At 53.0% G+C, this 13,302-nt stretch overlaps 1 protein-coding gene across 1 annotated transcript in view; it reads right to left on the bottom strand.

The window, feature by feature from the left end:
- The window catches only part of SPATC1 (spermatogenesis and centriole associated 1), a 33,451-nt gene extending 20,550 nt beyond the window's left edge, over positions 1-12,901 (bottom strand). The window contains exon 1 of the mRNA XM_055348502.2: positions 11,656-12,901. Within this exon, the coding sequence (XP_055204477.1) occupies positions 11,656-11,866 (211 nt within the window). The 5' untranslated portion in view covers positions 11,867-12,901. The remainder of the gene's footprint in view (positions 1-11,655) is intronic.
- Positions 12,902-13,302: the final 401 nt, after the last annotated feature.

The raw sequence follows: 13,302 nt of genomic DNA, 5'->3' as shown, positions 1-13,302 counted from the left end.
GGAGTATACGCCCTGCTCACACTGGGATGGCCTCAGTCTACGACCCATCAGAATCGCTGATGAGATCTCAGCAGCTGCCTTACCGAGGTCCCTGGTCAGGAAACAGGGTGCCTTTGGGTTCATGACTGCAAGATGCCATGGGTGGAGGGAGAGTCCTCAGCTAACAGACACCCACTGTTAGCTTGTGTTTAAGAGATTTCAGTCCCATCGCATGATATTCCAAGGCAATATGTACAAGTGATTTCTTAACCTTTGGATAATTTGTGTTTAATTTATTTAGATTTGTGAGTTGAAAATCTTAGGCTCCAGTACAAGTACCTTGAAAAGAACTTGAAGAGAACATTGAAGAGGACTTCAGAGTCACTGCGTTTATATGATTATTTAATTATTTAGGTCTCTCAGCAAGGTTTGTTACATCAAACAATTGAAGTTAAAAAGAAAAGTAAAAGCTAGACACCTGGCCTCACGACTGGAATCCCAGCACATTGAGAGGCTAAGATGGGAGGATCACTTAAACCAAGGGGAGGATTGTGAGGGGAGAAAGTATGAGGGAAGAAGGTCCTGTGGGAAGAGAGTCCTGAAGGGAGAGGGTGCTAAGGGGAGAGGGCCCTGAGGGGAAAGGGTCCTGAGGTGAAATGATCCTCAGAGGAGAGGGTCCTCAGGGAAAAGAATCCTCAAAGAAGAGGGTCCTGAGGGAAGAGGTTCCTTAAGGGAGAAGGTAGGTCCTGAGGGGAGATGGTCCTAGGGGGAGAGGGTCCTGAGGTGAGATGGTCCTGAGAGGAGAGGGTCCTCAAGAAAAAGGGTCCTGAGTGGGGAGGCTGCTGAGGCTGGAGGGTCCTGAGGGAAGAGGATCTTGAAGGAAGAGGGTCCTGAGGGGAGAGGGTCCTTAGGGAGAGGGACCTGAGGTGGGAGGGTCCTGAAAGGAAAGGTTCCTCAGGGAAGAGATTCCTCAGGAAAGAGGGTCCTGAGGGAAGAGGGTCATCAGGGAAGAGGGTGCTGAGGGGAGAGGGTAGGTCTTGAGGGGAGAGGGTCCTGAGGGAAGGAGGGTTTTCAGGGAAGAGGGTCGTCAGGGAAGAGGGTCTTCAGGGAAAAGGGTCCTGAGAGAAAAGTTTCCTGAGGAGAGAGGGTCTTGAGAGGAGAGGGTCATGAAGGGGAAGGTCCTGAGGGGACAGGTTCTTCAGGACAGAGGGTTCTGAGGGAAGGGGGTCTTGAGGGGAGAGGATCCCAAGGGGGATCCTGAGGGGAGTTTCAAGGGGAGAGGGTCCTGAGGGAAGAGGATCCAGAGGGAAGAGGATCCTAAGGGAATAGGGTCCTGAAGGAAGAGGGTCCTGAGGAAAGGGGGTCCTGAGGGAAGGGGGTCCTTTGGGGAGAGGGTCCTGAAAGAAGAGGGGTCTGAAAGAAGGTGGTCCTGGGGGAGGAAGGTTATGAGGGAAGAGGGTCTTGAGGGAGAGGGTCCTCAGGGGAGTGAGTAGGTCATGAGGGAGAGGGCCTGGAGGGGAGAGCATCCTGAGGGTAGAGGGTCCTGAGGGAAGAGAGTCCTGAGGGGAGAGGGTCCTGGGGAGAGATGGTCTAGAGGTAGGATGGTCCTGTGAAGAGAGGGTCCGGAGGGGAGAGGCTCCTAAGGGTACAGGGTCCTCAGAGAAGAGGGTCCTGAGGGAAGGTGGTCCCGAGGGGAGAGGAGAGGGTTCTGAGGGGAGAGGAGAGGGTTCTGAGGGGAGAGGGTCCTTAAGGTAGAAGGTCCTTAGGGGAGAGGGTCCTGAGGGGGGAAGGTTTTTAGGGAACAGGGTCCTCAGGGAAGAGGGTCCTGAGGGAAGGTGGTCCCGAGGGGAGAGGAGAGGGTTCTGAGGGGAGAGGAGAGGGTTCTGAGGGGAGAGGAGAGGGTTCTGAGGGGAGAGGGTCCTTAAGGTAGAAGGTCCTGAGGGGAGAGGGTCCTGAGGGGGGAAGGTTTTTAGGGAACAGGGTCCTCAGGGAAGAGGGTCCTGAGGGAAGGTGGTCCCGAGGGGAGAGGAGAGGGTTCTGAGGGGAGAGGGTCCTTAGGGTAGAGGGTCCTGAGGGGAGAGGGTCCTTAAGGTAGAAGGTCCTGAGGGAAGAGGGTCCTGAGGGGGGAAGGTTTTTAGGGAACAGGGTCCTCAGGGAAGAGGGTTCTGAGAGAAGAGCTTTCTGAGGGGAGAGGGTCTTGAAGAGAGAGGGTCCTGAGGGCGAAGGTCCTGAGGGGAGAGGTTCTACAGGGGTGAGAGTGGGTCATGAGGGCAGAGGGTCCAGAGGGAAGAGGGTCCTAAGGGAAGAGGGTCCTAAGGGGGAGGGTCCTCAGGAGAGAGGGTCCTGAGGTGGGATGGTCCTGAGGGGAGAAGTTCCTCAGGGAAGAGGTCCTGAGGGAAGAGGGTAGGTCCTGAGGGGAGAGGGTCCTCAGGGGAGAGGGTAGGTCCTGAGGAAAGAGGGTCCTTAGAAAAAAAGTTCTGAGGGAAGAGAGTTTTGAGGGCAGAGGGTCTTGAGGGGAGAGGGATCTGAGGGAAGGAGGTCCTGAGGGAAGACAGTCCTGAGGGGAGAGGGACCTGAGGGAAGGGGGTCCTGAAGGAAGAGAGTCCTGAGGGGAGAGGGTCCTGAGGGAAGGCGGTCTTGAGGGGAGGGGGTTCTAAGGGGAGAGGGTCCTGATGGAAAGGTCCTGAGGGGAGAGGATACTGAAGGAAGAGGGTCCTGAGGGAGAGAATCCTCAGGGGAGAAAGTGGGTTATGAGGGGAGAGGGTCCAGAGGGGAAAGGGTCCTGAGGGGAGAGGGTCCTGAGGGAAGAGGGTCCTAAGGGGAGAGGGTCCTGAGGAGATATGGTCCTATGAAGAGACGGTTCGGAGGGGAGAGAGTCCTGAGGGTACAGGGTCCTCAGAGAAGGGGGTCCTGAGAGAAGGTGGTCCTGAGGGGAGGGGAGAGGGTTCTGAAGGGAGAGGGTCCTGAGGGAAGGGGGTCCTTAGGCAAAGGGTTCTGAAGGAAGAGGGTTTTGAGAAGAGAGGGTCCTGGGGGAAGAGAGGTCTGAGAAAAGGCAGTCCTGAGGGAAGAGGGTTATGAGGGAAGAAGGTCCTGAAGGAAGAGGGTCCTGAGGGAAGAGAGTTTTGAGGGGAGAGGGTCTTTAGGGAAGAGGGTCCTGAGAGAAGAGAGTTCTGAGGGGAGAGGGTTTTGATGGGAGAGGGCCCTAAGGGAAGAGCTTGGTCCTAAGGGCATCAGGTCCTGAGGGAAGAGGCTCCTGAGGGAAGAGGCTCCTGAGGGAAGAGGCTCCTGAGGGAAGAGGGTTCTGAGGGGAGAGGGTCCTGAGGGGAGAGGGTCCTGAGAGGAGAGGCTCCTGAGGGAAGAGGGTCCTGAGGGGAGAGGGTCCTGAGGGGACAGGGTCCTGAGGGGAGAGGGTCCTGAGGGGAGAGGGTCCTGGGGGCAGCGGGTCCTCAGGGGAGAAGATCCTGAGGGAAGAGAGTCCTGAGGGGGGAAGGTTTTCAGGGAAGAGGGTCCTGAGGGGAGAGGGTCTTGAGGGGGAAGGTACTGAGGGTAGAGGTACTTAAGGGGAGAGGTTCCTGAAGGGAAAGGGTTCTGAGGGAAGAGGGTCCTTAGGGAAAGGGTTCTGAGGGAAGAGGGTTTTGATGGGAGAGGGCCCTGAGGGAAGAGGGTCCTAAGGGCATCGGGTCCTGGGGGAAGAGGCTCCTGAGGGAAGGGGGTCCTGAGGGAAGAGGATCCTGAGGGAAGCGGGATGTGAGGGGAGAGGGTCCTAGGGGGAAGGTCCTGAGGGGAGAGGATACTGAAGGAAGAGGGTCCTGAGGGAAGAGGGTTCTGAGGGGATAGGGTCCTGAGGGAAGGGAGTCCTGAGGGGAGAGGGTCCTGATGTGAGGGGTTCCTCAGAGAAGAGAGTCCTGAGGGAAGAGTGTCCTGCGGGAAGGTGGTCCTGAGAGAAGAGCGTTCTGGGGGAGAGGGCACTGAGGGGAGAGGGTTATCAGGGAAGAGGGTCCTGAGGGAAGGTAGTCCTCGGGGGAAAGGGTTCAGAGGGGAGAGAGTCCTGAGAGGGAAGGTCCTGAGGGGAGAAGTTTCCAAGGGAAGAGGGTCCTGAGGCGAGAGGTTCTTCAGCGGAGAGGGTCCTCAGGGAAGAGTGTCCTGAGAGAACAGCCTCCTGAAGGGAGATGGTCCTGAGGGAAGTGGGTCCTGAGCGGGGAGGGTCCTTAGAGGGGAGGGATGTGTCCTGAGTAGGGAGGGACAGATCCTGAGCGGGAACGTGTTTCTTGTGGGGTAGAGTCTTGTGGGGTATTGACGGGTCCTGAGGGGCCGGATGCATCTGTGGGGTTTGCAGGTCCTGAATTCAAGGCAGGTTCTCGTGTGAGGGAAACTGTGACATGGGGGCGGGCGTTCGTGCGGGAAGGCCCTCCGGAACGAAGGGAAGACTGCCCCCTGCCGGAGGAAACCTGCTGCAGCCCCCGGGGGAGGCAGTGGGAGAGCAGGACGAGGTGGCCCTGAGGGGAGAGGATCCTCAGGTAGGTGTATGGGCTCGGGTGAGGGAGGGGTGGTGAGGGCTGGGATGAGGAGGATGCTGGTGGCTAGAGCAGGCCCTCAGTCCTCCTTTCTTGACTGCCTGCTCCATGCTGACGGCTGTCCCACCTGTCACCTGACCTCTGTGTGGAGGAGCCAGGTCTGCCCAGTGGGGGCAGGAGCCAGTTTTCAGTGCGGTTACTGTTTTAGTGTCTAGAGCCCCCATCTTGGCCCTCATTTCTTGTCTCCCCAGCTACTCCAACAGCCCTATCTCCCTGCAAGCCCCTGAGCCCTCAGGAGCAGGACGCCCCGCAGTCTGAATGCTGTACCTCCCACCTGCCCTGTGCACGGGGCCAAGTCTGAAGCTCTTGGCGCCTGTTCTGTCCCGGTGAAGTTAATTCGGCCAACGGCCAACATTTTCTGATTTCCTGCCTCTTCAGATTACCCACTCTGACCACACAGTTGTACCTTCTGTCTTGGGCAGAGATCACTCTGGCCACCTGGTCTCTGAGCCTCTCCAGATCTCAGTCCACTGGCGTCTTCATTTTCTCTCCATCTGACAGCACTCCTGGTTCTGGCTGCCCTCTCAGCCAGAGCAGCTTTGATGTGCCTGAACTCTTGCTGAGCCATCCTCGGCACTGCCTGCTTGCCTCCCCCATGCCTGCCCTCAGGCTGCCAAATGCTGCTGGAGAAGGCAGGAGATTGATGGCTGCTGCCTCTGCAAATCCCAAAGATGGTTGCGCCATTCAGCCCACTATACATCCAGACAGACCCTCCAAGTTCTCCTCTCAGTTCCTTCCCCCTCCCCCCTTTTTTTTTTTTTGAGACAGAGTCTCACTCTGTTGCCCAGGCTGGGGTGCAGTGGCGCGATCTCGGCTCACTCAAGCCCCGCCTCCCGGGTTCACGCCATTCTCCTGCCTCAGCCTCCTGAGTAGCTGGGAACACAGGCGCCCGCCACCATACCTGGCTATTTTTTTTTTGTATTTTTAGTAGAGACGGGGTTTCACCGTGTTGGCCAGGATGGTCTCAAACTCCTGACCTCAGGTCATCTGCCCGGCTCGGCCTTCCAAAGTGTTGGGGCTACAGATGTGAGCCACCGTGCCCGGCCCCCCATTTTTACTCTATTTCAGACCTTCCCCGCTCCATCATTGCTCTCAGAGAAGAACATTTGAACAGAAAAAATTGAAGCCATGGGTCTGGAGTTCCTTTAGCTTCCCACCAGCTGGCATTCACACTCATGCTCTCCTTCCTCCTTCCTTTCTAGGACAGTGGAAGAGACTCTCTTCCTTCAGTTGAGGGCACTCCCCACCCCATAATGTACCTCTTTTATCTTGCGTATTTTCCAACAGTCTCTCCTGGCCTCTTCTTTCCACATATAAACAAACTCAGGTTTCTGCCACCTTGAAAAGAAGCTCTGGACCCCATGCCCTCCCAGCTACTGCCCTCTCCCTGTCCACTCCCCTCACCCCAAGGCCAAACTTCTTGAATTAAGTATCTCCATCATCTTTTCTCTCCATTTTCTCACTGACTTTTCACCTCACCCTGGTCGGCCATTCCACCTATGATGGTTGAAATCACTCTAACCAAGGTCATGAATGCCAATGTCATGAATTGTCCACTAAATGCTATGGATATTTTTAGTACTTTTCTTGCTTGACCTCTTGGCAGCCTTTACCTTGCTGACACTGTCCCCTTTGAAGCTGTCTCTTGGCTTTGTGACATTCTGCTTTTGAAGTTTCCCTTGCCTCTCTGCATGCTCCTTTGCCAACTCCTCTACCTGTCCTCAGTCAGGATCTGTCCTTCAGCCTCTTACTGTGCACTCTCTTCCCAGACGGCCTCGCCCCCTACCTCAGCTTGAATTATCAGTAACTCCTGAATCTTTTCTCTCTAGACCTGACTTCTCCGAGCTTCAGGCTCATAGTGCTACTGCTTCTGGACACTCCACGTGGATGTTGTGTGGACATCTTAAAATAATTTTGTCCAAAATACAACTCATTTTCTTCCTCCAAAACTGCCTTTCCTTCTCCCAGGCTCACCTGTAACATTTGCAGGGCTGTGGGCAAGAGTATAAATGAAAGCCCATTTACCAAGTGTCAGAGTAGTTAAAAGTTACCACTCAGGCTAACTGTTAAACTACTTTCTATTTTCTTACCCTGACAAATAAACCTTTGTAACAACCTGGAAGGTCAGATTTGAATTTGAAATTCTTGTACTAGTTTTGTGCCAGGATGTGGTAGATTGGAGAGAGCTGGTCCCCTGGCCCTGCCCTTCTGCACCCCTTCTCTTCCCATCTGAGCTCTGTCCTGCACTGAGAGGAGCCTGGTACACATGCTTATAAACATCCACAGCCCACCAGACCAAGCCCTGCTCATACCTCCCAAGCTGTTTCCTCCTGTGTTCCTCCTAAATGGGGTTGGGCCAGGTCTCTGGACCAGGGGGATTTCAGAGGTAGGGCTGTGCACAGAGCATAAGGGAGAAGCGTAGGCCCAGAAAGAGGAATCGAAGGCTTGAGTTCATGAGGACAAATCAAGAATAAGAACCCGACTCTATGAAGGAGGCCAGTCACAAGGAATGGCCAAGAGAACAGGCAGGTTGAGGAAGTGGCCAGAGAAAGATTCTCTGAGGCAACTATAGAGATCTGCCTTGGCTGGGACGACAGATACATTCTGGATGCTCTCTTTGTCATCCCTCACATCCAAGCAGTTAGGGTTTCTGTTTTCTTATTAAATAACGTGAATGGATTTCTCTCTACCTGTGGCTTATTCTGTCATCTCCCACCGGGATGACCGCAACAGCCTCAGTCTAATCCACCTCCCTGTCTCAGTCTACTCTCCCTCCAATCCATTTCCCCCATAGCATCTGGGGTAACGTTTCTGAAGCACAAACATGATTATTCTCTGTTACAAACCACCAGTGTCAGGCGGGCGTGGTGGCTCATGCCTGTATTCCCAGCACTTTGGGAGGCCAAGGTGGGCGGATCACCTGAAGTCGGGAGTTTGAGGCCGACTTGAGACCAACATGGAGAAACCTCGTCTCTACTAACAAAATACAAAATTAGCCGGGCGGGCTGGTGCATGCCCGTAGTCCCAGCTACTCGGGAGGCTCAGGCAGGAGAATCACTTGAACTCGGGAGGTGGAGGTTGCAGTGAGCTGAGATCGCGCCATTGCACTCCAGCCTGGGCAACAAGAGTGAAACTTTGACACTCTGTCTCAAAAACAAACAAACAAACAAACAAACAAACAAACAAACAAAACCATCAGTGTCTTCTTAGCGCCTTCAGGAGCAAGTCCAAGCCCCTCAGCATGTCATCCGCAGTCCTTGGTGATCTGACACCTCTAGCTGCATTTTTCACCTCTCCCTGGCCCCTGTCACACATGAACACACCACACACACACCATATACACTCACACAATCAGACATACGCCAAAATACACTCAAACACCCACATAACACATACATACCACATACACTCTCACATACATTCACACACACACACAGCAACTCACACACAGCCATATGCACACATTCACTCACAAATCACACACTGTCAAAGCAGATACACCATATCCTCTCACACACACATGCACTGTTTTTTGAGATGAAGTCTTGCTCTTGTTGCTCAGGCTGGAGTGCAATGGCGTAGTCTAGGCTCACTGCAACCTCTGCCTCCCAAGTTCAAGCGATTCTCCTGCCTCAGCCTCCCAAGTAGCTGGGATTACAGGCACCTGCCACCATGCCCAGCTGATTTCTTTTCTTTCTTTCTTTCTTTTTTCTTTTTTTTTTTTTTTGAGACAGAGTCTCAAAAGTCTCCAGCCCAGGCTGGAGTGCAGTGGCGCCATCTCTGCTCACTGCAAGCTCTGCCTCCCGGGTTCACGCCATTCTCCCGCCTCCCTCCCAAGTAGCTGGGACTACAGGTGCCCCCACCACGCCCGGCTAATTTTGTTTTTGTATTTTTAGTAGAGACAGAGTTTCACTGTGTTAGCTAGGATGGTCTCAGTCTCCTGACCTTATGATCCCCCACCTCGGCCTCCCAAAGTGCTGGGATTACAGGCGTGAGCCACCACGCCCAACCTATTTTTTCTTTTTTCTTTTCTTTTTTTTTTTTTTTTTGAGACAGAGTCTCACTCAGTCGCCCAGGCTGGAGTGCAGGGCATGATCTTGGCTCACTGCAACCTCCGCCTTGCGGGCGCAAGCCATTCTCCTGCCTCAGCCTCCCGAGTAGCTGGGATTACAGGCGCCTGCCGCCACACCCGGCTGATTTTTGTATTTTTAGTAGAGATGGGGTTTCACCATGTTGGCCAGGCTGGTCTTGAACTCCTGACCTCAGGTGATCCGCCCACCTTAGCCTCCCAAAGTGCTGGGATTATAGGCGTGAGCCACTGCACCTGGCCCACATTTTCTTTCTTTTTTTTTTTTAAATATATAGATGTTTTATTTTTTAAAAATTTTAAATATTTAAAAATTACATTTAATTTTCTTTTTACAGTACTGCTCCCTGTGCTGGGCGTGGTGGCTCACTTCTGTAATCTCAGCACTTTGTGAGGCTGAGGCGGACAGATTACCTGAGGTCAGAAGTTTGAGACCAGTGTGGCCAGCATGGTGAAACTCCATCTCTACTAAAAATACATCAGAAAAAAAATTAGCCAGGAGTACTGGCATGCACCTGTAATCCAAGCTACTCAGGAGGCTGAGGCAGGAGAATCACTTTAACCCAGGAAGCAGAGGTTGCGGTGAGCTGATATTGTGCCACTGCACTCCAGCCTGGGTGACAGAGCAAGACTCTGTCTCTCAAAAAAAAAAAAAAATTTAAATATTTAAAAATTACATTTAATTTTCTTTTGACAGCACCGCTCCTTGTGAGAAATGCTAACTCCTAGGCAGTATGCCCAGAGTCAGCATCATGCACATTTCCCTACACACATTCATACACACTCATTCACATACCCACACCACACACTCCATACTCACACTGCAGAGTATGTGTGGTGCATAGTGTGTGCCACATACTCTCATAGTGCATTCACACACATTCACCCACGTGAGACACACACGGGTCAGGGCTTTAATTGCACATCTGTTTCTCATTCCTGCAATCCCTGGGGCCAGACACTTGTATGAGTCACTTCTACTTGTGGCACGCTCCTTTCCCCTTCACAACCAGTTGGCTGGGCTCACCTCCTCCAGGAAGTCTTTCCTAACCCTCAAAGCTTGACCTTTTGGGAGTTGGAAGATCTGAAGTGGTCCAAGGATTCCCTTAAGAATGAAAGGTGGGAGGAGAGGGCTTGCTTGGTTAGCCTGGGAGTACGAAACCAGAGTCTAGCTTCTTAAACAGGAAGATTTCTTTCCTTCCTTCCTTCTTTCCTTCCTTCCTTCTTCTTTTCTTTTGTTTTATTTTCTTCTTCTTCTTCTTCCTTTTTTCTTCCTCTCCTCCTCCTCCTCCTTCTTCTTCTTCTCCTCCTCCTCTTTCTTCTCCTTCTCCTCCTCCTCCTCTCTTTTCCTTCCTTCCTTTCTCTTTCTTTCTTTCTTTCTTTCTTTCTTTCTTTCTTTCTTTCTTTCTTTCTTTCTTTTTCTTCTTTCCCTCCCTTCCATCCTTCCTTCCTTCCTCTCTCTCTCTCTCTCTTTCTTTCTTTCCTTCTTTTTCTTTCAAAATTTTGCTCTTTTTGCCCAGGCTGCAGTGCAATGGTACAACCTCGGCTCACTGCAACCTCTGCCTCCCAGTTCAAGGGATTCTCCTGTCTCAGCCTCCCAAGTGGCTGGGACCACAGGCATGTGCCACCACGCCTGGCTAACTTTTTGTATTTTTAGTAGGGATGGGGTTTCACTATGTTGGCCAGGCTGGTCTCAAACTCCTGACCTCAGGTGATCCACCCACCTTGGCCTCCCAAAGTGCTGGGATTATGCGCTGAGCCACTGCACTCAGCCTATTATTAGTTTTTGAGATGGAGTCTCGCTCTGTTGACCAGGCTGGAGTGTAGTGGTGTGATCTTGGCTCACTGCAAACTCCACCTCTCAGGTTCAAGTGATTCTCCTGCCTCAGCCTCCCGAGTAGCTGGGATTATAGGCGTGAACCACCATGTCCAGAAGATTTTTGTGTTTTTAGTAGAGATGGGGTTTCGCCATGTTGGCCAGGTTGATCTCAAACTCCTGACCTCAGGTCATCTGCTTGCCTCAGCTTCCCAAAGTGCTGGGATTATAGGTGTGAGCCACCGCACCTGGCCCCATGCGTATTATTTTTTTACCCTCTCTGTTGTCTCTGTGTCATTAGAGGTATAACATTTAAAGCTAGAGGTGTCTATGTGCTCGTGATCAGTAAGGGAGAACTGAAGACCAGCCCTATGCCACATTTCAGGTTGTATGGCAGGGAACCCAGTGGGTAGGGAGCAGGGAATTAAGACAGGAGGGGAGTAAGCACAAGCCTGAAGGGCTTTAGCTGCTGGAAAGACCCAAGTTATCAGTCAGAAACATGTCTAGTTTGGAGTGAGCTAAGTTCCAGTGACTCATTGAGCCTGCAGGATCTGGAGGGGATCTTGAGTTCTAGTGGAGAGTTGAAGCTGCGCTGTGGGTAGGCTGGCTGAGGGTGGAGGGACAGGGCCTGGACCCAGAGCCTGGGAGCAGCCTCAATTAAGATGAGCCAGAGGGATGGACAAGATGGCTTGGGAGCTCAGAAAGAGGGTCATGGAGGAGGGCTATCAATCTCAGATGCCATGCAGAGGTGGAGAAGGATGCAGCACCTAGGAAGGCACTTGTGACCGTTCTAGAGCAGTGGTGTCAGGGTTCGTTGCCAAGCTGTAGAGGCTTAAATAAGCAGAGACCAGAAAGAGCAGAGGTGTCCTTTCAGGGAAGGAGGAAGATTTCATACCTGATGGTGGACAGAGCAAAGGGCCAGGTAAGGAGGGCAAGGTACAGGGCCTGTGATGGAGGCAGGTCACTGCAGGGGTGGGTGGGCTCTGAGCACCTGTGGAGAGGTCCACCCTGGACAGGAGGGAATGCAGCCTCCTCCAGGACAGGAAGCACATTGTCTGGTGAGCTGAGTGTGTTAGAGCAGAGAGGGCAAGGAGAAGGCACTCCCTCCATGACCTCCTGAGACCTCAGCACACTGAGTCTCTCCTCTCTGGTGCAGTCCCCACTTCCCTCCTCACTCTCTTGGGAGCGAGGCCTCTTACCATTGTTCTGGCGTGAGGGAAGGCCTGCTGTTGCCTCACCAAGCCCACTCGTGAACCCGCTGATGCCGAGCCCGCCTGCCTGAGTCTTGATCGCTGACTTGAGCTCGTGATTCTCCCGAATGAGCCGCACCAACTTCTTCAGTTCCTCATTTTCCCGCACCAGCCTCTCTATCTGATGCCGAAGCCCCTCATAATTGGTGAGTAGAGACATGCCCTGGGGCAGTGGGAAGGGTGCGGCCCACGGGAGGGCACTGCACCTGGAGGCTGCCCAGGGCCCCGGGCCTTGCCCGGGCTGAAGGAGGGTGCAGACTCTGCAAGGCTGGCCCAGTGGGCCCTGGGTATTGTGAGGTCAGAGGCTGTGCCCTCTTCCTTGCCCTCTCTGCTCTAACACACTCAGCTCTCCATGCCACCAGGCCTGTACACAGGCCTTGCCTTGGCCTGGAATGTCCTGACCTTTTCTCTGTCTGGCCAACTTCACCCTCATGGTGCCTCTTCCGTGAAGCTTCCTCTCCCCCACCGCAAGTTAATTGCTGCCCGCTGGGTTTCCCCAGCAGATGTGTCCTGTGTCATAGCACTTCCCCTGGTTCCAGTTCCGTGCGAGCTCCTTAACACTGTCCACTGGCTTTACAGCGAGGTCAGGGATTGTAACACGCTAGTGTCCAGCAAAGGGCTTGGCACAACGCTTGTAGGTAAACAGTAAATATTTGTTGAATGAAAACCCACCACTCCACCTTCCTGGCCAGGATGCCCCTTCTTGGTGATCTTGAACATGCCTGGGTTTGGCCTCTCAGCCTTCTCCTGGTTGCTGTGTCTTGAAGGCCTGGACACTTGCCCATGATTTCTTCTGACCCAGCTGCTCAGAGTCTCTATCTTACTGCTGGTCCAGGAGCTCTCTATAACTTGGAGTTTCCATTTCTGGTGACTCAGCGTTCCCTATTCCAAATCTCCCGTCGTTGCCTTCTCTGCACTTGGATCTCTATTCCCCAGCTCCTTGAATTTTCCTGACTTTAGTCCTTCAGGAGCCCAAGACTGCATCCCTCACCTGTTTCTAAGAACTCAGGACTCAGTCCTCATGATGCTCCCCTTCTCTTAGAGCTATCTACAGATAACTCTATGGTACTGACCTTGAGTACTGAGTGAGGCCGTGTCCTCGTGGCCTCCATTGGCTCTGTGGCTGTTCTCCCTCAAACCTCTTTCTGGGGCAGGGAGAGCATAGCGAAGTCCAGGTACAGGCCAGAGGACAGACTCCTGGTAGAATGTGGGAATGAGGAAGGGGAAGAAGGTCAGCCAGGGCTGGGATCGGTGTGAGTTGAGCATTCTACCTGGACCTCACAATGGGGGGCCTACCCCCACCCCTCCTCTAATGCTTCAGACTGTAATCCTGGCTCAGTCACTCTGGCCCCAGGGACCAGAGCCCCCAAGAACCAGAGTTGAGGTCTCTTCAGTCACCCTTCTAACTTTATAGAGTGTCTCTGTTGGGTTTTCCTTCAACATGTGAAAATTAGCTTGTCATGGTCTTATTTCACTGTTAGCCTCTTGGGTTGATGCAGTCAGTGATAGTTACATTTTATGTGTCAATTTTGTGAGGCTATAGTGTCCAGGTGTTTGGTCAAAACCTAGCCTAGATAGTGCTGTGAAGCTATTATA

This window comes from Gorilla gorilla, chromosome 7, assembly GCF_029281585.2.
Source record: "Gorilla gorilla gorilla isolate KB3781 chromosome 7, NHGRI_mGorGor1-v2.1_pri, whole genome shotgun sequence".
NCBI classification, from domain to species: Eukaryota; Metazoa; Chordata; class Mammalia; order Primates; family Hominidae; genus Gorilla; species Gorilla gorilla.
This window is presented reverse-complemented; position numbering and strand designations above follow the sequence as displayed.